Below are 25,333 nucleotides of genomic sequence, written 5' to 3' on the forward strand. Positions count from 1 at the left end.
GACCTGGCTCTAGGCTGCTGCCCACACTGCATTGACCAGTTGCATTGCTCCAACAACACTAAGTCTAAAAAATCTCACATGTCAGCTTATTCAACAGACTTCTTAGTTAACGTGTCCTACCACAATACTTTCACAATCTGAGGAGACCTAATCCATCTCTCCTGTTTTGTGGGAATTTAATTATCTAGGTCTGGTGAAAGAACGGATAACTACTACATTCAGCTACATTGACCCCTATCCTTTTGAAATCTGTGCATAAAAGTATCAGAAAGATTTTTCAGAAAAGACATGATTATAATGACAAGTGTATAACTGCAAGTACCCTTATTAAATGCCAGTGTGTGTTTTACTGTTCCATGTGCATAAGGTACATTTCAACTGGAGCAGAATAGCCTAGGCACTCTGAACAGAGCTGCAGTACCAGGAGCTTGCTTTAAATAGTTTTTCAACCTATTAAACCTATTCCTGGAGAATTATGGTTTCAAACAACCCATTCAGTCATTGTACAAAATAAAGCAAATAGTCATTAACAGGGCAAAACATGATGACTCATGATCACAGCAGGAACTACAATAGGCAATAATGCAGAACTCACATAAAGGGGTTTAAATTTGTAAAATAAGCAAAGGAAATGGAAATGAGAGCATGAGGCATTGGGGGGGGATTCACTATTTACAAAACAATCCTCGTTGTCATTTAATTAGGATGTGCATAATTACATTTATGTGTAAGAACATTGCAGGAGAGAATATGTTGCTCATTTTAGTTAAAAGTACAGTATGGGGGAATGCATTGCCATGGAGCATATAAAATGTCATTGATGTTAATTTTGTAACTGAGGAGTGATAACTCAAAATTAAATTCTCAGCAGATTTAAAGATTTGATTTTAAGTGCAATTGTGGGGTGTTTTTTTATGTTTTTTTTTTCCAGGACAACCCTAAACAACTAATATGACAATATAAAATGGTAGAAACCCTTGTGCCTTTTTTTCACTGACACATATGATACAAGCAATAACACTCAACCATATACATATATATTTTTTCTATAATAATATGGTAGTATATTGCAGTGGATGAAACAGGAAACAAGATAGTAGATCAGGGATTTCACTAGGACACCCCCAGACCAACACTGGTCCAAGCAATGTCTTTGTACTGCATCCAAAAATAATGGTAGTCACATTTTTTTTTTAAATACCAGTAATGCTTTTCTCATCTATTTTAAACTGACGTGTAGAGAAGACTTCTTATTGGTAAAATAAATAAATAAAAATTCTGCTGGAAAACATCAATGAATTTATGACGATTTAAAAAAAAAACTTTTTTATAGAATGTACAGTATTTTAATATAATTCACTTTTATGGGATTTCAGCAGTTTTCCTTAACTGCGAAATAACTGATACACTTAAAACAGGCTTTTTTTTTATTTCAGGCAGGGTTTTATGTTCAGAATTGATGAAACATGTAACAGTGGTACAGACATAGAAGCTTATTGAATCAAGAAGACAACAAAATGATTCCAGTACAGCCTGAGTCTTCAGGAATGATGTGTCTCCAAGTGTATGTCAGAGAAAGAAAAACCTTTTGACTGATGGTTCAAATACAAATGAGCACAGAACGGTAACCAGACTGCAATTTATTTGTATCCATTATATGTTCTGTTTACGGCGACATAAGCACTAATAGATTGGCTGTAGATGGCCACACGTGCCGGTTAGTTTGTGATTGGGTAACATACAACCAGAGAGCTGAAAAGAAAATTCTGAGGCACAGGATATCAGCAGAGGTTCATATTAGAGTAAGTTTTACATCTTGTACAGAGACTTCCAAAATGCATAATTTAAACTTCAAGTGTCTGTAGTAAAACACAAATATATCAGTAGTATTTTGAAGTTGCTCATAAAATTAGAAAATGTGTTTTTAGAGGCTCCCGAGTGGCGCATCCATCAAAGGCACTCTGCGAGGGCTACAGGATGCGTCCTATGTCTGGAGGTCACCGATTCGAGTCCAGGCTATTCCACTGCCGACCGTGGACAGCGCACAATTAGCCAAGCATCACCCGGGTGGGGAGGGCTTAGGTCGGTCAGAGTGTCTTTGGCTCACAGAGTACCAGCAACCCCTGTGGACTGGCCAGGTGCCTGCAGGCTTTCCTGCAAGCTGCGTTGTCCTCTGACACTGTATCTCTGAGGTGGCTGCATGGTGGGCCTGCAAAGTGAAAAGAAGCAGTCGGCTGACGGCATAAGCCTTCGGAGGACAGCGTGCGTTCGGTTTCGCTGCTCCAGAGTCAACGCGGTGGTGGTAGTGGTGAGCTGAGCCTAAAATAATTGGCTATTTCAAATTGGGAGAAAAACAGTGTAATAAAAAAAAGAAGAAAATAAATAAATAAAGAGTTTTTAAATTAAAATGTCCATAAATGTATTGCTGCTGTACATATAAAGCTCTGCCTCTTCCTTAGGTCAAGTTAAAATGATTGTTGCAAAAAGGTATTGATTTTTATATATTTTTTTCCCACTTGTCTGTTCATATTTTATTTTTAATCTTGCTGTTAATGTAACTCTTTAAAGTTAAATATATAGAGAGAAAAAAAAAAAAAATTGGACCATTGTCAGTAGTGGCAACCATGGAGTGTCACCCCACATCTCCCAACAGCCATTATTACAATAGACTGCTATTCTACACAATGCTCACAATATAAGTTGCATCTATGCAAACATGGCTTTGCAACAGTATAAAACTATGAATATACAACTTAGTTGCCTCTTAGAAAGAACTAAATATTTTTTTCTTGATAAATACTGTTAAAATTATTTAATTCATTTTGCGCTTAAAAATGTGGATTTCTGTTTACCAGCCGTTAGTTAACCCCCTAACAGTTAATGGGACACCCTGTGTCTAGAAAGCTATTTTAATGCCCTCCACTCACTATGGTAGAAATTGTAATCCAAGCATGAGCATTATTTCACAAAGACAGATTAAACTATTAGAACTTTCCCTAAGGCAGTTTCTTTTGCATATCCAATTTTCAGATGCTTGACAACTGATCTTGAATTAGTCTCCTGGGCACAAACTAAAAATAGATACAATAGGTCTATCAATAATGTTATGGAAGTACTGGCTGTGAAACTCATAACCATTACTTTGAGCAAGGTGACCCTGCTGTCTTTCTGCTCCTCAGTTTTGTCTTATATATTTAATGACCCATATATAGTATGTAATTACTCTTGATACTGAAATTGGTTGATCTGTTTCCCCATCTGTTTAATAGGAATTAGTTGTAAAAATAGCCGAACATTTCCATCTAAACCGAACGCAAAGTCATACGTCTGTTACAGTCTTTGGAATCATGTTTTGTTCACCCCACTTGTTAATCCAGGATAATTGAGAATGTGTTTCCTGAACTGTCTTTTATTGTAAAACCTAAGTTTTTCAAGTCTCTCAAACATACTTGCATTATTTCAGTTAAAGAAAAAAGCAAAAACAACATGTAAAAAGTACGTATTTAGAAACATCTCAACTTTAAATGATTCAAATATGAAAATGAACTACAATTTACATCTTTGTGGTTGTTTCTCTTTTTAAATCAGGATTTATAAGACTAAAATCAATAAAATAAAATAAAAAAACACACTTTTACTAAAGGAGCTGTCAAACACTGCCAATTAGAACAGGTAACTTTCTGGTAATACTATATTAACTGAAAGCTATATTTTCGTATAGCTGTTTATCCATTAGAAACTGCAGAAACAAAAAGAGCACCCACCTTTAGAACTGACTCTAAAAGCATTTAGTAGCCATGGTAACAGGTTGCTTTGTGGATTTGTATCAGAAATCTTATAATGTGAAGGTGGCCAAAACTGTCATTATAGACTGGTCGCAGGAATTTATTCTATTTTCTATTAGCATTACAATTAATTATTACCATTCTTTTCTTCAGAATGTTTGAAAATATTATGTTTAATAATTAGCTAACGTGTGCCAGCATGACACACAAATGTACTATTTTTCATGGCAAAAGCTATCTGTTGTAAGGTGTTCAGCTGCCTTAAAACCGCTTGGTCCATTTTAAAATAAAGAAAAAAAGGAAAAAAAAGAAAAATACATGACACACATAAAAAAGCTTCTCGGGACATCCTGTGTTTGTTTTTTCCTTGTTTTTTGTTGACTGATATTGATATTTTAATGGAAAAATACATGGATTCAGTATAATAATGTTTGGGAAATAAACATGATTAGAGTCACTAAACAGACAAGCCATCTCATTTTGTAGAAGTAATATGTAATGATAAAATGTTTTACTACAGTTAGTGCTTGTTTAATCAGCACACACATGCTGTGCACATTGCATCTTAGGCATTCCATTCAACACATACAATGTAATATATATATAAATTGTTTATTTATGTCACAACATATCTTGAGGTATTTGACTAGGAGCATATGTTTCATACTTGGTGTGTGTTTCAGCTTGGATAACAAATGTAAAAATATTCAGTTGTCTTACAGCAGTTTTCAAATCATGGAAAAAAAAAAGCAGGAATCAATAGTTTTTCTATCTAGTTTTTTTTTTTTTTTCCCTTAAATCGTCATTAGCAAATCTAAAATGATGCAAAGACCTATTTAACAGCTGCCTTAGTAAGTTGTTTTAAATTAGCATTGCTGTTTTCACTCGTTTGAAGTGCTGTCAATCTTAATCACAAGACATTCTCTCTACAGACATTTTGTAACTACCTAGAACTGACTGTTAATATAAAAGGGTTTTTGCCAAGATAAGGCCATTTTAAACACTCCAGAACTGTGTTCTCTGTCATGAACCAAAATAAACGATGTGAAGCTGCAACCCCCATATTCATCCATGTAACTATCACGCCATTTAAAGGTAATTGTTATGCCCCCTCAGACACAACAGTTGAATTGTGAATGACAACTGCATTTCCACGTAACACCCATACATTTCGTTTGTACTTATAGAGTGGTTTAAATATGTTTGAAACACTGTCCCATGGGAATGTAAGAAATTACATTAAAATAAATTAAGATTCTGATGATGTCACAGTGTCAGAAGTTGAAAAAAAAGCTGAAGCAAAAACTTATAATATTTTCTATTTTATATAACTCCAAGATTTGCATTACTTGAGAGTAGATGTTAAAACTTCATGCTGATTTGAACTCTGCTCTCGCCAAAATAAGCACCAACTAAGACGCAGCTCTGCAGTAAACTAACATGATCCATCTGTGTCTCCATCCATTTGCGTTTCCTTCCATCTGATGATGTAGATATCCTTCTGCCTGGTGTTGATGGCTGAAGTGTAATGCTGGCTCCAGGGATCAGCTTATTTTGCCTCCCCAGCGCATCAGCACACACAACGGCTATGAAGCTGGCTCTGAGAATCAACCACAGTGCGGTCTCTTCAGAGCATCAGCATGACAACTATCTGGATTGAGCTAAGCAGGGTACATCTCTGGGGTCTTCAAGTAGGCACCTTCCATTCTCTGTATTTCGACGACTAGCCCACAACACCTCAAGAGGGCTCTATGGTGATTCTGGCGACCCAGCATCACCCCCTCCATCTCCGACTCAACTCAGCATACTTACCCATACATCAGCATTTATTTCTTTCTATTCTGCTTTTGATCCCTAACCAGAATCTTTCCGTCTCAACCACAGCCAGTTGCTGCTCCTTCCTGCTCCTTCAGATAAGTTCTTCACTGTGTGATGCAACCCTTGGACACTGAATCCAACATCTCTGAGAAACCAGGTGATAGAGTGTGCCACAAATCCATGACAACCCACCTCCGCTGGGTAAACCCGGACTCTCCATCTTCGGCTAGTTGAGCATACTGCAGTTTCTTCCTCTCGTACGCCTCATCTACAGCATCCTCCTGTGGTACTGTTAACTCTACCAGGTGAACAAGGCATGCTGATCCAGACCACAAGACAGTATCTGGTCGAAGGTTAGTGGTGGCAATCACAGGTGGAAAAATAAGCCATTGACCAACATCTGCCAGAATTTTCCAGTTTCTAGAAGCTTCCAGTTGTCCTGGGTGATGCTTGGTTTTAACACTGTTTCTTAGTGTTTGCTCTCCTGGGGGAGGAATGTTGTCTTTTGTGATGGGAGAACATCATATGTTGACCTGATGAGGAAACTGATCATGTTCTGTTCCATTGTCCATAGGCCTTGCCAGCCAATGTTGTTCCACTCTCCTATCTTACCCATTCTGGGAAACGGCCTTTACACACCTCATCCTTTCTTGCTTTTACACCTCATTGACTACCAGCTTCCTCTGTTGAGCTGGGGCTGCCTTGTGCCATGTAGGAGGAGCTGGACTGAGAGAAAAAACCCCTCTTCAATGCTGAACTTGCCCCACGATATCACCGATTCGAAAGGCAGCCTTTGCATCTTCCACAGCTTTCTTTGCCGCCCACTTTCTTCCAGTCCAAATAACGGTTCAGTATATTTTTAATAAAAAAGGCACTCATAGTGAAAACTATGAATACTTATTAAATTACATGGTAGTAGCTTGTCTTTTTACTCACATTTTAAGAAAGCCTGATGATTGAATAGTCAGCGTCTCTTACACTGTGTGAAGAAACTTTACTTTAAATCTACCTTGGTTCAACACCCCTTAAGCTATCTAAGTGGTTTTGCATAATGTAATGTACACGTGTCATAGCAATGTAAATACTGATCCATTTGCATTGAGTTGAAATTAAATTAAAAAGCAGTTTTATTTGACAGGGACCCACTACTTCAGTTTCCAGAAATGAAGTTATGACAGAAGAAGATGAGCAAATCAAAGCAGGATGCAGGATGTAGAGAAGTCTGGTGATCCACTGCTCCAGGGCTATCTACACACACTGAGCAACTACTGTATCTGTTTCCAGAAGCTTCTACAGCTCTTACTCTAGACAGACAAACTGCTCACGTCATGTCAACTCAATAGCTTCCCTTTAACTGAAATAATAATGGGATGCTTCTAGAATATCTTCCTTTTAAATATCTCCTTAACCTAATCTTGTTCTCTTTGTCTATAACTCAAGGTCAGTTTTTTCAGCGCTGTTATTTTTTTTTAATCAGAAAGGATTTAAAATGCAAAGGAAATTAAATACCACTAAAGAAATGGTATATTATGAACCTACAAACACACAAACCCTATTCCAGATGAAGGAAACTGTAAGCTGTGCCCAGCACCATAAATCTCAAAGGTGTCAGAACAGATTGGCATCCTGTGAATTCAATACAGTAATACAACTAATGTATTTGCCATTTATTCTCTTCTGGACAAAAATAGCTAAATCGGTACCAGTGACAAATTCAACACTGTCTGTGTAGAGTAGGTTCTGTCTACAAGATATAGTTCAAAATCCACAAAGTGCACTATTCTGTAAATTAAATGCTCAATTTGTGTAAATTCCTATAGTCACAAAGATGGAAAAAGTAAATATAAGTTTGTATTTTATTGGTTATACCACAAAACATGTGGACAGTGAAACTGTGAATATTAGGGGGGCATTGGTTCTGCATATCAACTAATAAATAAACTCTGTCCCGGCACAAAGTTCTGTAAACAAGAGAGTGTATGGAAAGAGATGAACTTACATAAACTCTCAAAATATGGCTGCATAGACGACAAAAGAGCAATTGAGAAAATATCCAAAAAGAGCACAATGACAGAAAGCACTAGAACGTTTAACAAAGAGAAAGATTCTTGTTATCTACAACAGTAAACCAAAAAATAGTCAGGCATTGGCCACCCACTACAGCAATTTTCTTTCAGAGAAGATTGATGAAAAGAGAAGTTTTTGTTGTTTGAGTAGCAACTCAAGTCTTCTGAATGAATTTTGTAGGCTTTAAGTAACATTTAAATGACAGGCAGAAGCCAAGAAGGTGTATCTACCTTTCGAATATTGGCTGCTTTGTGGCAGTAGATTAGGACATGGACGGTCAATGGTTTAGATCTACAGTACCAAGCGTCTTCAAGTCCCCTTTTTGAATCAGGTAGTGAATTGGCAAATGCATTGCCGCCCTACAGAACCATTAGAAAGCAAATGCTTTGTAGTTTTATAGAAAATTGAGTCATAAAAATTAAATATTGAACATGATTACAGTCAGTTACATGCCACCAAAGGCAATGCCATATTTATAAGTGTTGAAAATGAAGCAGTTTCAGGCTAATGGTTAAAGCAAACAGCTAAGGACCTAAAGAAGAATGTGCAAGGTCAGTCACTGAATTAGTGGGTGATGTCTCAGTCTACATAAGCTGAGCACCATACACATATATGCAACTTCTCAAGCTGCCTTTGGTAATAACTGAAGCAAAAACTGTAATTTTAAAATGTATGCCTGATCAAATAACATGTGTATCCATCATAGCTTTAATTTTTTTTTTTTTTTTTTTTTTTTTTTGCCTTTGATATCTTTACAATAGTAAACTACAGTATGCAAGGGTAAAAAATAGCATTAACTATTAAATTATCCCTGTTTCATCTTATTATCAGATCTAACTTTATTCCAGTACATGATCTTGATAGGTAGGCTTTGTTATATGTATGGTAGAAAACGACTTTTAAAAAGTGCTTTTGTAGGGTCTGAGCTATTTTTGTCTGTTTTGTTTTAGTTTTTTTTTTTTTTTTTTTTTTTTTTTTTTTTTACTGTTGTTAGATTTGTGGCTTTAACTAGTCAACTATAAAGGTTACAGGTACAGGTCATACATGAAATTAATGTGCACAAACTAGGCTTTCGTTACAAAAAAAAAGTGAAATAGTCTGAAACTCACCCTGTTCAATACAGATACAAAAACCACAGAAAAAGAGACGCTTTTTAGAAAAAAAAAAAAAAAAAAAAATTTATTGTTTGTAAAAAAATATTTTAGCATGGCCAGCTCAAATCTGAGCCCACTGAGTTCAACATGTAAGGAATATAGCGAACATTTATTTTTTTTTTTTAACAAATTGTGTATATAACATAACCCTAAGCTCCGGTCTCGTGCATCTGATCCACAAACACGGCAAAAATATTAATATTATATATACTTCGCGATCCTCGACTTACGACTATTTTACATTATTACCCTGCTTCGACTTTACGATATCGATACGGCGAGACACGTCATGCGCACATGCTCGGCGTCCAAACTGCAATACATATCGTGGTCGCCCTGACTCAGACTAGTGTTTTTTTGTTTTGAATTTATTTGCCCTTAACAATGTCTGATAAGAGCAATGAACTCAAAACGAAACATAAGCTGTGAACTCTGTCACATGATGAGGGCCTTAACTTCTGGCAATCGTAGTTCCGACCAGGAGTACCACATACACACACTGAATACATCATTGGAAAGTCCTTACTCTGTATTTTTAAACAAGCAATATAGATGCCTGGGTAATATGCGCGTACCCACCGGGCTAAGTGTAAAGAGTTAAATTAATATTTGCATGAGTATAATTTAACGGGTCATTTTTGTAAAAATATATTATCTGGACAAAGTCAGATACGTAACACCAATTTATAACATTGTTCCTCTGGGAAAATGTGCTTCGATTTACGACGCTTCGACTTACATCGCGACCTTCCCGAACCAAATTGTGTCGTAAGTGCAAGGACTGCCTTTATGTGCCTTCGATGTCGCCATTTATCTTATTTTGTAAATATTTTGTGTAAAAATGTTTGTTTACTGCAACGAGGTAGGTCTGTCTGCCTGTCTGTCTGTCTTCAGCGCAACAGCAATATTCCAACACTCGCGTTCAAGGCTATCTCCTAATATGGTCATCAACCGGGAATACACAAATATGACCTCGTTTTAAATATCCTCTTCTCAATTTAAAAGAGTTAAAGGGCCAGGTTGCTGGCGGGATATTTAACATTGGCGGACCCTAAAAGGTTAAAAGCAGCACCTTCTGGACCCTTCATTATGTTTCAACATCTGTTCAGAGAATTCTCTCAAGAGAGAGAGAGAGAATTTTAGTATTGAACTGAACAATAATATAGCAGGTACTGTATTACCTGTTAAAATGCACAGACACTGGCAGCTTAGTGTATAAACAGAATTACTTTGAGCAGAATAACCAGTCATCACTATGGACATTAATTAGTACTAAGGACACTTTGTTCTATTTATGACAATAGGCCGAAAATGCCAATGCATTTAGACTCCTAAAGTCACACCAGAGGCTGTTTCCCATTTTTGCATCGATTGGAGTCTCACCGGCAAGTATCAATATATTACAATGGAACAAGTATGCATATACTTGTTTTGAACAAACATGAAAAAATGTACATTTTTTTGTTACACCATGCCTTTTTGTTATGTATCTATTAGATTGGGGTTTCAGTAAAGTTTTAATATAATGCAAGAATCTTCCTCTTTTTGCTCTCTTTTTGCTCTCTTTTGTAGCTGTTAATGAGTCGATATTTGGCTTCCTATATTCACACCATAGTCATTAAATATTTAATTTTACTCCAAAACACGGGAGACTAGTGAGCCATGTCCTTTAACTGCCTTGTTTTGTTAGCTGCTGGGAGTCCAAAGAAAAGCCGACACTTAACTGAATGATTCACGAAAAGTCAGTGAGCTCCGATCCCATGGGGATCCATCAGTGTTATGCAGCCGAGCAATCGAAATGTATCCTCCCAGAAAAATGATGTCATCTAAAAGCCTTATGTTAGATGAGGACACTGTTTACAATCTAGATTGAAAAATATCACCCACACACATTACCGAAAATAACTCCACTTGGTTAGTTACTAGTAATCTCTTTGCATGCAGCCATAATGGTCATCCTCTAACTGCCAACGTCATGCCTTGGTGCAGGTTATATGTCCCCTGCAAGAAAAATGTTGAAACTCCAGATTTCATTATAAGGTGCCTGTAGTGTTTGGAATATATAGTTGCTTACCCAGCAGTATAATGATACTGTTGCCTGCCCTACATCTTATAAACCACGTTTTCTTCTACAGGAAAAATAGTACACACAAATATATATTTGGAACCGCATTATTCCTCGCGGAGAATTATGAAAAGGTCCAAGTGCTAAAAGTAATAACCAAATTAAGTTTGGCTAACCCAAAGAGAGATAGACTGATGCTGTGTTGTTTTCTGGTACCATATTTATATATGGAACATCCACTGATCAGCAAAATGCAACTTATTATAGTCTGTCACTATATACTTTCAATCAAACCCTAAAATTGTAATTGAACAACACAGCTAAAAAAAAATTAGCTGGTACATTACATAGGTACTGTATTCAAACATTTACTTACCTTCTTGGAAAACACATTTATACGGCATAGACTGTACTACAAGTTAATTAGAACCTTACTAATTGAGAGTCAGGTCACGTTCTTCTTTAACACATGGATCCTTTTATCCTCTTTCACAAACTTTCAACATCGTACTTAGAAACCATTTCTAATGACTTTCGAAGATCAATGACTTCCATAACCTTTTCTGGTGATATACCCCATACATTGCAATATGGTGAAGACTTTATTGCCGGAAGTGCAAATTATGTTACATAATGATAACAGCAACAAAAGTACCTCTTCCAAATGGGTTATCTAAATACTTAAAACAGTCACTTTTCAGCATCTGTGCTCTTGGACAGAAACACTGCTCATACAGTTTCCATGGTATCAGTTACCTGGTGGTGACTGATCACTGAAAATAACCAGTGTTGCTGGAGTGGGTCGTCTTCTTCTGATCTGTGGAAGACAGAGTGAATTTGAATAGCCTTTGTCTTGATCTATGATTAGCTCTTTGTTTTTATTTTCTTAAACGTGTTAAGTTGTTAAACACTGCCACAGAATTGAAATTGAGATTTCAAAGGTGTATATAGGTGTGTATATACGTATTTGTTCTGTAAAAAATGGCAATCAATGAGTTGGCTGTGCCTTAAACACATTACTGTCAATCCAATTTAGGTAGACTGCTCACAATGCACCTTCCATGGGAAATGGGCTGAAGCTAATTATACTGATTGCTTTAAAAAGAAAATACTTCCTTAGATCCCCTTTGAAAATAACAAGCAAGTTTATGAAGTGTGATGAGCTGATTAGTACAAGCTGTTTCATGACTTTTATATATCCCCTTCAGTCAGAACATTTTAAACTATTATTAGACTGTTGTTAAACTGTTGCAAATATTATGGGGCAGGAGAAGTTGTCAAGAAATATATGCATGCATATATAACATTGTTAAATGATTTACTTTAATGCAATCCATGATGGGTGTGTGATCTTCCCAGGGTTTGTCCATAATTACTGTTTTTCTGTGTGTATTTATTTCTTTAATTTCAGGTCACCCTTGTGTAATTTTACATAATATACACACAGGGTATAATCAAGCACAGGTGAAGATTGGGATTTTTATGTAGAACAAAAAAAAATGTTTAAAAAATAAACAGGAAAATAAATGAAAAGAAACATTTTTTGTTAACATCATATTACTTTTTTTGAATTGTTATTACTATTATCATTATTTACTGGTTTCAAAGGCTACATACAACTTTCCAACTAAATTGGTTTCCTTATATAAAATCATGGAAATACTTTTTAAATTTATATACAGGATGTATGTTTTGTAAAAGGCAAGACCCACACAGTTGTTTATGTTGAAGTAAATTCCCTATTAACAAACAAACTACTGTTTTCAGTTAAATTGTAATATTTATGTCCATTACCTGTTCAGCTGCTTGTGGGTCCAACTGGCTTTGAAACAAAGGCACAGCAAACTGGATCTTCTTGGGACTGTTGGGCTCCATAATGAGACGTGAATGCGGAGAGACTCCACCAAGAATGCTCAGATAGAACAGTTACCAGGAATTATCCTCTGGCTCTCCCCTTAAGAACACACTGATTGTTCTCCAGCGAACAGCCCGCCTTCAAGTCCCCTAGTCAGCAAGTAAAAGACTTCCTAGCAGCATGAACTGAGCTCCTTCCACATCCAGTTATGTGCCCTTGTTTTTGATTTCTTGCAACACTAGAGAACTCCCTCGCTCGACCATCAAGGAACAAAAAGATAATTGTGTAGCTACACTCCAGTCAGGAATTATACACAGGCTCATTTCAAATGCACTGCTGGCCTTGAACGGTCAGGTGCCATGGGATTTGAATAAGCCAATCTGTGTATTGGATTATTAGCAGCCCATTCAAAAGTGCAATATAAGATCCCTTTGGGTACTGCTGATGTATCATTAATAATTGAAACACAGTTCAGGAAGCTTTTTTTTAGCATGTGTGTAACATGGGGAGGCAATGCCATTACAAGATATTACAACTAGTATGTGACTGAGACTAATCCCTTGTGTTTGACACAAAAAGGAAGAAGTCTTTTCAAGGTCTACATTAAAGGTCAAACTATCTTAAGGGACACTTTCAGTTCATTTACTGTTAACTACTTTACTACCACGGTAGCAAATGATGCTTATTTTGTGGTACAATTGCAAGTTAATATCTACAAACCAACACATTTTAAATTTTAAGTCACTCTAGTACATAAACATTTTTATTTCAGTGGAATTTTGTATTAAATGATAGAGTGATACAAAACTGAGCTCATTCATGAAACATTAGGTAAACAGATTGAAAGGTTACAGTACAATAAACTCTGAGTCCCCTTCTTTTTTTGTCATAAATGTGTCTGTCATAAATATTGTATACTTTCAGCAAATACATCTGGAAACTAACAAGTCTATAACATTTAGCTTCCCTAAAAAATCAAGTTCCGTAACCATACAAACACAGCCCCGTGCCTGGAGTGAAGCTGCACGGCTTTAAATACCCCTGTATAATCAGGTTCATGCAACACCTGCTGCCTGCTGTTTAGTCACGCAGTGAGCTGGCTTTAAACTACGGGAACCAATTGGTCATCGATTTACCTTCCCAAGGCTACTTTTGCTACAATGCCTGTGTTGAATTTGTGGTTTGTAATTTGAAGAACGTGAGTAACGTGAGCTGTAAAGGGGTCAGCCGAGTGTTGTTAGTTTGAAAACATAATTTGTTATTACAGCTATTTAGGATCCCCCCCCATCTCATGCTCTTTGAAATCCTTCCAATGAAGGATAATAACTGTTAAATCTTTGGCTATATTGTCTATTGAATCAGATATTTAATAAAGCTTATCTTAGAGTTACCCCAGTTTTTGCATAGTTCAGAAAGTTAAATGCTATTCCTTATTAGCTTCTCAGGTATTACCTGTGCCAATGTGATTTAGTTTAGAAGAATTATGAAAACAGATAGTTCCAACATACAGCAGTTATTCAGCTGTCCAGGACTAAAATCACAACAAGGTGGCAGATTAAATCTAAAAGCGAAGGCGGAGATGCATTCTGAGAAGCTGCGAAAACTGTGTGGCTTTCCAGTTTGCGATGTGTCTTACAGAGCGTCAAATCAAATAATTCCTGAAACTGAAGCTGCCGCTAAACGGGAAGAGAGATATAATGCAGGGATGTTTTACCTTTTGGGAGGAAACTGAAGTTACCATGTCTATGAATCAGGCCAATTGAAAGAAGAAAAAGGGTCTGGAGTCGTACAAACACCCATATTAGAAGGGAAGAAAAAATGTTCCAATGTATTGTTTGAAGCATCTCATCCGAATATTTACATATCTAGAAGATTATAGAAGTGTACAGGCCTTGTTGTTGTGGGTAGGCTATAAGCTAGATTGCTTTTACATATTAGAATTGGTATTTTCAAAAAAGAGGAATAACAAATGCTGGTAGATGGTTTTTAGATGTTTTTTTTTTTTTTTTTCAAAAGGTACCCAGTTCCAGTTGTGTGTTTGTGATGTATGTGAATTCTTTTTACCAGTTACCATAATAAATTCACACAGAATGTTAGATTTTCTAGGAACCTTTGTGTAAGTAGGTATTTCAGAAGTAAAAACTTTAGAACTGCACTTTGCCTACCTTAAGTTTCTTCCAATATTATGAAACAGTCACCTTTTACAGTGCTTTGCAAGGTGAACTAATGTGTATCAAACCTGAATAAAGCCACTGTTTAACATCCAAGTACTTATTTAACAGAACTAAAAATTGGCTATCTGCAACCTGATTTTGTCCAGCGTTGAGTCATACATTTCCATGTACTGTTTAAGTAAATGTCTTGTTTATTTGAATTAAAAATTTGAATTAGATAGAGATTTTTATATATATATATATATATATATATATATATATATATATATATATATATATACACACACACACAGTGCCTATAGAAAGTCTACACCCCCTTCTTTTTCACCTTTTGTTGCCTTATAGCCTGGAATATTTTTTTTTTCATTTATCTACACATCCTACCCCCCAACTTCCATGTGAAAAAAAAAATTCTAGAAATTTGTAGAACATTAATTAAAAATAAAACTGAAATAGCTTGGTTGGATAAGTGTCCACCCCCCTTGTGATAGCAATCCTAAATTAGCTCAGGTGAATTGAACTTTTTGGCCTAAATGCAAAGCTTTATGTTTGGTGCAAACCCAATGCAGCGCATCACCAAAAGAACACCATCCCTACTGTGAAGCATATGGTGGTAGCATCATGTTATGGGGATGTTTCTCATCGACAGAAGGGAAAATGAATGAAGCAAAGTATAGAAAAGTCTTAAGGAAAACCTGCTGCCCTCTCCAAGAAAGCTGAAACTGGGATGGAAGTTCACCTTTCAGCATGATAATGACCCAAAGCACACAGCCAAAGCTACACTGGAGTGGCTAAGGAACAAAATGGTAAATGTCCTTGAGTGGCCCAGTCAGAGCCCCAACCAAAATCCAATCGAAAAATTGTGGCATGACTTTAAACTTGCTGTCCATCAGCGCTCCCCAAAGAACTTCACAAAGCTTGATCAGTTTTGTAAAGAAGAATGGTCAAATATTGTCAAATCTAGGTGTGCAAATTTGGTAGAGACCTGTCCCAACAGACTCACAGCTGTGATTGCTGCCGAAAGTGTTTCCACCAAGTATTAACTCGGGGGTGGAGACTTACCCAATTATGATCTTTCAGTTTTGTGTTTAGTATAAAACTTTTTTCCCCTTAACAGTGTGAAGTATGGTGTGTAGAGAAGTGGAAAAAAATCCTCATTTAAATGCATGAAACTCTGAGGCTCTGACACAACAAAATGTGAAAAAAGTTCAAGGGGCTATAGACTTCCTATAGGCACTGTGTATGTATGTATGTATGTATGTATGTATGTATATACACACATTCATTATATTTATATACAGTGGCTCTCAAAAGTATTCACCCCCCTTGGACTTTTCCACATTTTATTGTGTTACAACATGGAATCAAAATGGATTTAATTAGGAGTTTTTGACATTGATCAACACAAAAAAAGTCCATAATCTCAAAGTAAAAAAACTAAATCTACAAATTGTTCTAAATTAATTACAAATACAAAACAGAAAATAATTGATTGCTTAAGTATTCACCCCCTTGAGTCAATGTTTGGTAGAGGCACCTTTGGCAGCAATTACAGCCATGAGTCAATTTCGATAAGTCTCTACCAGCTTTGCACATCTGGACACTCCAATTTTTGCTCATTCTTCTTTGCAAAATTGCTCAAGCTCCATCAAGTTGGATTGGGACCTTTGGAAAACAGCAATTTTCAACTCTTTACACATATTCTCAATTGGATTGAGGTCCGGGCTTTGACTGGGCCACTCCAGGACATTGACCTTTTTGTTTTTAAGCCACTCCAGTGTGGCTTTGGCTGTATGTTTGGGGTCATTGTCCTGCTGGAAGGTGAATCTTCTCCCAAATCCCAGGTCTCTTGCAGACTTCAGCAGGTTTTCCTCCAGGATTTCTCTGTACTTTGCTGCATCCATCTTGCCCTCTATCTTCACGAGCTTTCTAGGCCCTGATGCAGAGACACATTCCCATAGCATGATGCTGCCACTACCATGCTTCACGGTAGGGATGGTGTTCTCAGGATGACGTGCAGTGTTAGGCTTTTACCAAACATAGCGCTTAGCGATGAGGCTCCTCAGACCATAGAATCTTCTTCCACTTGGTCTCAGAGTCTACCACATGCCTTCTGGCAAACTCTAGCCAAGATTTGTTGTGTTTATTTCAACAACGGCTTTATTTTTTGCCACTCTCCCATAAAGGCCAGTTTTGTGAAGCACCTGGGCTATTGTTGCCGTATGCAGTGTCTCCCAGCTCAGCTGCGGAAGACTGCAACTCCTTTAGAGTTGCCATAGACCTCTTGGTGGCCTCCCTGACTAATGCCCTTCTCGTCTGGATACCCAGTTTCTGAGGATGGCCTGTTCTAGACAGATTCACAGTTGTGCCATCCCCCCTCCATTTCTTAATAATGGACTTTACTGTGCTCCAGGGAATATCCAATGCCTTGGAAATGTTCTTATATCCTACTCCTGATTGATGCTTTTGAAGAACCTTATTCCGGATTTGCTTTGAATGTTTGTCTTCATGATGTAGTTTTTGTTAGGAAATGTACTAACCAACTGTGGGACCTCCCAGAGACAGGCGTATTTAACCTGAAATCATGTGAAACACCTTAATTGCACACAGGTGGACTCTATTCAACTAATTATGTGACTTCTAAAGACAATTGGTTGCACCGGTGTGTCATAGCAAAGGGGCTGAATACTTATGCAATCAATTATTTTCTGTTTTGTATTTGTAATTAATTTAGAACAATTTGTAGATTTTATTTTTCACTTTGACATTATGGACTTTTTTGTGTTGATCAGTGGCAAAAACTCCTAATTAAATCCATTTTGATTCCATGTTGTAACACAATAAAATGTGGAAAAGTTCAAGGGGGGGGGAATACTTTACGATCATATATATATATATATAAATATATATATATACTAAATATATATAATATATATATATATATATATATATAGATGGTATATATATATATATTATATATCCACCACTTAAATACAACAACCACTTACACAGAGCACTGGAACATGGTGTGCTTTGTAGAATCACAGCAAATGGGCACCATGTACTAAATAACACAAAAACAAAAAAAAAAAAAAAAACAGACATGTTATTCACTATAGGCAACTGTTCCTACTTTAGTACACATTGTGCCAAAACACCCTATTTGCTGCTTTTCCAGCTTTAGTATCCATGACTACATTTACCCACTGCCAACATGGACTGCAAAAAAAAATATGAGGGCTAGTAGTAAGCATTAACATGCATTAGCTTGTTTTGGCTTTTCATACCCTACAGTACATTGATGCTGTGGAAATGTAACGAAACCTAGCCAAGGCTTTGAGAGACATAATGGCACATAATTTAATAGAAATTGCCTCTCCATTTTAGGCATCATCAGGTTTGCTTTACTTCATTACCTCAGTAATGTCCACATCAATTAGTAAGGGAAAGGATACCATGTTAGTGGACAGAATATTTCCATCTGGTCTACATTAACTATCAACTACTATTAAGAACTATGCTGACTAAATTCTAATTGCGTTTCAAGGACAACAAATGACTCTTTGTAAGCGTCACTTTTGTACACTCCCCACCAACCACAAATGGTGCTTTTGTGAAGGTTGATCTCTGGTAAAAGCTGGAAATTAGATTTATTACACACCTTGGTTTAAAACGAAATATTAGAATGTACTCCTCACAAAACGCCAATAAAACCACATCCACATTGTGTGTCTCAATGTCTAGTGAAGGTTTTGCAAGATCAGATTACTCTTGAATAAAAACATTTCAAAAGATCTATGCAAAATAAATAACCTTTATTAATTTTTGCTTTATAAATCTGCCCTCATACATCCCAAGTGACGAAGGTAAACATGTCCCTTTACATTGCTTTCCATTTACAAATGCATTTAAATCACAAAATGGTTAGTATCTAGCACATAGAATATAAAATAAAACAAACAAAAAATATCTTTTAGAACAAATCTAAAACCATAGTGGCTCTTGAACTAAACATACACCAGGGTTTAAATCCACAACCTAACTTTTTACTAACAAGTTCCTCATCCAACAGTAAATATCAGTTTGACCACTTTCAAAAGAACAGTTATAGGAAACAAATTAAAAGAGGTCAACATGTTACAGCCAGGGCCTTCATCAGTGTAATATTGAAGGCACAAGCTGAAACAGTCATTTATTGACTTAGGTTACATTGGAATTTTTGAATGAGTGTTTGGTTTTATGTAAAAAGTATTCTCATAATATTCCTGTATTACAAGAACAACTGTGACAAATCCTTTTGGGAACAGATTACTATACAATTCAAAGTGTGTACTATAAACACCGGGAGCACAGAAAGATATGACAATATCAGTGTTCTGAAGGGGCAATGATAACAGTCAGAATCAGTGCTAAAGGACATTTCCAATAGTGATCCCTTTGCACATCCATTCTAGGTGTTACCGTGACCGTGCACTCAACGTAAATTTTATAAGCTTGTGTGTGGAAAAAGCTCACAAGACAGCCTGGAACAGTTAGTGCATCTATTCAATAACTTCCTCCTTTGTTTGACAACCTTAATTTTATTTGATTTTAGTGTCTTATTTGGCCTTAAGGCTATGAAGTACACACAAGAAAATAAATTAATATAATTACCTTTTTGGGACCAAACTGTCTATTGTATTATATTTTCTAACTGTACAGTTATCTTTTAAAAAGGGTCAGTTAATGATTCTTTAATAAGGTACTTCATGGAAAAAATGAACAGCAGTTATTAGTTGGTCATTTCAAGTCCAGAGTGAAACTTATTGCACAGCTAGCACCTCACTGAGGTGAGATTTGTAAGAAGCCAGAGGAAGAAAATGCAGCTTACAGTAGACACCTTGCTTAAATATATGTGTATCTAACAAGACAAGCAACTTTTCAAGTTTTATCTTGAATTTACATTTGAACTAACCACAAATATCACATAAATACAAATAAAATCTTCAGGAAATTAATTAATCCAAGTAAAGGAACAATTGCATCTATTTTGATTTTTAAAATTAGATTAAACAGTAGCTCATCACAGCAGCATTAGTGTCCTGAAGCTTTGGAGTACTATATTTGTAGTAAATTTAAAAAAATAAAAAAAAAGGTTTGGTTGTTATCAGTGCATTCCATTAGTGATCAGTGTTGCAAGTGATGTATCTTCCACAGGGTTATCTTCCATTGTTAAACTGCAAAAAAAAAAAAAACACAAAATAATGAGAATGATTTCACCAAACATTATATTCCATTACAGCAAGAACCACTGAAAACATGCCTCACTATAAAAAGTAACCCCAATTAAATTTCTCTTAACATTATAACCCTTCCATTTTCTAATTACAACATGCTTCTAGGTCACAGCTGGAATACAATGGTAGTCTTATTCAATACCCTGGTTAAGCTACACTGCTTGAACTCTGTCAAAACTGACATCTGGTGGCTGTCGGACTAAACAGCAGGCGTTACATGATTGATGGGTCATCTGAATTTTAGGATGTAACCAGAAGGAAACAAAAACAAACAGAGCATAAGGTAAGCTTTTTTCACTGTACATTCATTTTTATAGTAATGCATGAAGTGTACTGTAGATCTGTACTGTAGATTCACATATTTTACTTAGGGAATTTATATATATATATATATATATATATATATATATATATATATATATATATATATAGTTACCATGTTTATGGCATCTCCCTTTTAACCACAGACGACCTACTTGGGGAAGACACAGCAGCGAGAAGTTCATTAACAATCTCTCGTCTTATTTCTTCAGCTAGAGTTTCCTTGATCTAAAAAGCAGATACAAATATTTCAGCAATTCACATCCTCTGCCACAGCTTTAAATCAGTATAATGAAAACGTTGTTCTATCTTTATAAACAGAATACCATTGTACAACTTCTTGGAAGAAATGTTCATGTAAAGCTTTATGAAATACAGGCATGCAGTTTAAAAAAAAAAAAATTATAAATAAAAAAAAAATATTTTAAAAAAATGAAATAAAACCAAGGAGGAGGCCACAACTCTACATATAAAATTCTCAAGTTAGGCGCCTCATATAAATCACACACAACAAAAAGCTAAAAAGAGTGTCCTTACCAAATTTATAAACATCCATCTAAAAATGTCTTTGCACACTTAATCAAATAGTCTGGTTAAAGGCAGTGGTACGCCATTGTATAAATTCTCCCAATAAAAAACAGCCAAACCTGTTAGTCATGCATTTCACAATTCATTTCAAACGCTATATATATAATTTTAACAATATACAAATCAAAAGATTCATGCACCATTCATCAATTATTTCTCAAAAACTACAAAGTTAATCTGCTTGTGTAGCATACTTGAGTAGGTGTACTCCTTAACTTTAAGAACAAGTTGTACTGTTCACTAGCAAGATACAAGTCTGTACATAAATGTAACAAAACAGGATCAACATCAACAATTCAGAATTGTACTTTATACAAGATACTTTGTAATGGTACTTTAAACAAAAACAACAGATCTTTATGCTGTATTGTTCTAATGCACAGTGTTATAAAGGGGCAAAATAATTCAGGGTCAGTCAATAAAGGCACTTAATGTGTAATGTGAATCAAGTATCAGACATTATACCTGACCTGCTCTGCAATGTATTGTACTCCAGCACCTACATGTGCTATTTGCCACATAAAAACAAACAGGTCTCTCCTTGTATCTACAAGTTAATATATTCCCTAGAATTGAAGGTGGTCCACAGTGTTTCCTAGACTTAGATAAGCAGGCAGTTAAAAAGGTAAAACTCTAAACTGCTGGGGATTGACCATGTGCCCTACAATAGACATCCACATTACAAAACCATGCATTTCCTCAAAACAACTGGACTATCAAGGTACCGAGAAGAACCTCCTCTATACTTTCCCCATGAACAAAAAACACCACAGGTTGCAGCATTTTATCCAAGTGTCAATTTCCCTAAACCTGCATGAAATCGTTCTGTTGAGTTGAAGCTGTAGTGCAACATTAAAAACCACAAAAAGGGCAGTTTATATTCCCTACCACCTACACAACATAATACCTCCAAACCAACCCCACAAGATGGCTCACCTCCTTTAAAACCTGCTGCAGCTCAGGACTGGCTGACACATGTCTTCTAGTTTTCTCTGCAGACAAAGCAGCAACGGCAGCCAGCTCCACCCTTAGGTTTTCTACTTCTTCGTCTTCATGAACATGGTTCTCCATTCCAGGCCTAACTGGTGCAGAGGGTGTGAGGGAGACAGAAGCCCGGTAACGTTCCATTTTCTGCAATGACCAGTCAGGGGTGTGTGGTTTCTGGGTCTGCCTGGACGGGAAGCTTGGGTTCCTGTTTGTTTGAGAAGGGCTGGAGGCTCGTGAAGATGCTTCTGAGGCCAGAGAAGGTGTAGCACTGCTGCAGTAATCTCCTGCTGGGTCCTCATAGCAAAGTTCAGATTTCAAATGCAACTGTTCACGTAGAAGCTTAGTGACCTATAATGAAAAAATTAATTCTGTTCAGGAATAAAATAAATTCCACATTCATAAGAGTTAGCAAGGTGGACGGAACATTAAAATCTAAGGACAAAGAATTCAAGCTTGGCCTGTTCTAGATAAGAAAGCCCTCCCTTCTGTCCAAACATGGAACCATAAGCAGAATTATTTAAGCTTTATGCACAAATTAGGTATCCATGATCTAAATACTTAGAAAACCAGAACATGCACTGTAACTAAGGTTCGAGATCAGGAATGCAGTTACAGTGGAGTGGTTATATCTTATCCTGAGTGATACAGTACCTGGTAACAAGATATTTAAATATGTCAAACTGCTGTGCAAATAAGATATTTGGGGTATTTCACTGGCCTCAGTTCACATAGCTGATACCTCGCCTAGTTAGTATTAAAAACCGCATCAACTTACTGGTTCAATTATATTAATTGGAGATGAACAAGACAAGCAATCCATACTTCTACTTTCTTGCATTCCCTAGAATAAAAAAAGTAGCAGTTCTTTAGTTAAGTTCTCGCAAAATAAAAACATGTCCACATCATACAATACATAAATGGTATGCAATTTTGGGTATTACAAAAAAAAAAAAAAATGTTTTATAGTAAACTTGCAAGCATTAATTCCCATCAAACCTGATCTAATACAAGACTAGGCTTTAAGGTAATTAGATTGACATTACTCTACTCTAAATCACCTTTACTGAAAGCAGACACTAAAGGGACCTGGTATTAAATACACTATGTAACACAATTTTTGTTCCTGGGTAGTAAGTGTTAATGTTGTTCAGAAAAAAACAACATATGAATCCAAATTAAACATGTATTTAACTGGATTAAAAAGATTTAGAAGCGAGTAGTTTTTCAAGATTTACGATTATACTGTAAATACTGTATAATCATAAATCTCAAAAAACTACTCACTTCTAAATCTTTTTAATCCAGTTAAATACATGTTAATTTGGATTCATATGTTGTTTTTTTCTGACTATGTGAACAAAAAGACACACATTTGCCCATTTTCCCATTGGAAATAGTGATATTTTGAAATATCACTGTCCTGGTCACAAAAGCAAAGTTTGTGGGGAATAATAGCCATTTCCTAGACTTTTGAGGCATAAGCAATTAGGAAATAACACTTACTACCCAGGAACAAAAAAAAATAAAAAAATTGTTACACGGTGATATCAGTCGTCAAATTAGCAACATTCATTCCAGCATTTTTAATTAAACAGAACCAAAGGGAAGAAGCCAACTTACAAACGTCATCTGTGATTGGTACAGGGAGGCATGGTGTGAGGAGTGGATCTGCTCCTCCAGAGTCAGCAGCCTGTCCTCCAGCTGCAGCTCCAACTCCTGCAGCTCCTGGCGCACCGCGGTCCTCAGACTCTGCAGCTGACTGGCTTCTTCCCTAAAAAACATCCCAAAAGTACGTGCATTTAAAACTATATCATTAAACAACATTTCCTCAAGAAGATTCAAGTACAACATATGAGGCATTTCAATACTATATATGAATGGACCAAAACATTTACATCCTACATCGTACACAACATTTACAAAGCCTCACACTCCAAGGCCTTCCTGTGTGATTAAAGTATACTTCAAATAGGCTAGATTATATAGCAAAACAAATACATTTAAATCAGGAGCAGCAAAACATTATTTAAAACAGGAGATTTAACTGTTGAACCAGAGGCCATTTACAAGGTGGTCCTGGAAAAAACAATACAATCACAAACCGAACACATAAAAGCCATGTGGTTCAAACTCCACACCTAGAACATACCAATAAGACTAAAATGTGGTACTAAATATTGAATATTTAGAGAGGCAAACAAATAGTTGGATGCAAATTTGAAAAGCACCTTTCTTCTTCTGTCAAGTGCGGGTACACTTCGGTTTGCTGCCTCAACATAGATAACTCCAAATCCATCATCTGCGTTCTAAACACATTCAGACTCTTCCTCATCATCTGCACTTCTTGGAAGGTATTCTATAAAAAAATTAAAAATAAAATTATTGATTGATATGTAAAAGAAAAGCAAAACCTACTGTGTCCTAATATATTACACATTGTACTTAAGCCCTAAATAAGCAGTGCTCTCTCGATGTTTCACCAATTCGGTTAATTCATGGTTATGTCATGTTGACAGTAAATACTATATATCATAGCGTTATAGGACGGTGAACGTCTGTGTCTGGACAATTTCATCATGATTAGAAGCAATTGGCAAAACATGCGCTCTGATTGGCTGAAAGATCCTCAGCACTAAGTTACTGTAGAAGGGTTTTACTCTGCCATTCAGTGGGCGATGTATGCTTTAAATGGAGTATAAATTCAGTCTAAATCCATCCAAAACAGATCTGAGGATCACAGAGGTAATTCGTACCACATGAAAACAAAAGCAACACCTAATTTATATATATTTTTTATTAATGGTTAGGCTATTTAAAAAAAAAAAATAAAAATAAAAAAACACCACTTACTTCATACAAAGGCAAGATCGATCTTTGAGAACTATACATGGATGCAGGTGATTCATTTCCTCTCAGAGCAGGATTCTAGAAGTGAAATAGATGTTCAGATTCATATAAAAAGGCATTCATGGACAAGCCAGGTTAGCCATCTAAAATGAAGCAGGGGTGGCCAGCTGCAATTTATCAATTGCTAAAATGCCTCACTTGCCAACTTCAGCATGTCTACATTCCATAAACCAACTATCACCACATTAACAACCTACTGTATGTTCTTCTGACATCTCGTTTCATAAAATGAATTCACAATACTGGGCAAATCATTTCTCAATCCACTGAATCAGCTTTAGGATATAGCCTATGGCATATAAAATGTTGGGCTACTGAAACATCAACCTATACAAT

At 36.2% G+C, this 25,333-nt stretch overlaps 2 protein-coding genes across 13 annotated transcripts in view; both read right to left on the reverse strand.

Annotated features, from left to right (window-relative positions):
- The window catches only part of LOC121323685 (protein phosphatase 1 regulatory subunit 1C-like), a 32,057-nt gene extending 18,974 nt beyond the window's left edge, over positions 1–13,083 (reverse strand). Inside the window, exons 1-2 of one of the 3 annotated variants that reach the window (XM_041264879.1) lie at positions 12,684–13,056; positions 11,646–11,706 (exon numbers count right to left, since the gene is read on the reverse strand). In XM_041264879.1, coding sequence (XP_041120813.1) covers positions 11,646–11,706; positions 12,684–12,764 — 142 coding nt within the window. In that variant the 5' untranslated portion in view covers positions 12,765–13,056. Of the gene's footprint in view, positions 1–11,645; positions 11,707–12,683 lie in introns of all 3 variants that reach the window. The other 2 variants (XM_041264878.1, XM_041264877.1) reach the window with 2 other exon arrangements.
- A 5,631-nt stretch (positions 13,084–18,714) lies between these two features.
- The window catches only part of LOC121322750 (protein ITPRID2-like), a 36,023-nt gene continuing 29,404 nt past the window's right edge, over positions 18,715–25,333 (reverse strand). For 9 of the 10 annotated variants that reach the window (XM_041263013.1, XM_041263017.1, XM_041263015.1 and 6 more), the window contains 7 exons: positions 24,941–25,015; positions 24,319–24,446; positions 23,711–23,861; positions 22,866–22,931; positions 22,040–22,438; positions 20,631–20,743; positions 18,715–20,134 (listed from right to left, as the gene is read on the reverse strand). In XM_041263013.1, the coding sequence (XP_041118947.1) occupies positions 20,636–20,743; positions 22,040–22,438; positions 22,866–22,931; positions 23,711–23,861; positions 24,319–24,446; positions 24,941–25,015 (927 nt within the window). In that variant the 3' untranslated portion in view covers positions 18,715–20,134; positions 20,631–20,635. The remainder of the gene's footprint in view (positions 20,135–20,630; positions 20,744–22,039; positions 22,439–22,865; positions 22,932–23,710; positions 23,862–24,318; positions 24,447–24,940; positions 25,016–25,333) is intronic. The other variant, XM_041263019.1, reaches the window with a different exon arrangement.

This window comes from Polyodon spathula, chromosome 11 (genome assembly GCF_017654505.1).
Source record: "Polyodon spathula isolate WHYD16114869_AA chromosome 11, ASM1765450v1, whole genome shotgun sequence".
Classification (NCBI taxonomy): domain Eukaryota; kingdom Metazoa; phylum Chordata; class Actinopteri; order Acipenseriformes; family Polyodontidae; genus Polyodon; species Polyodon spathula.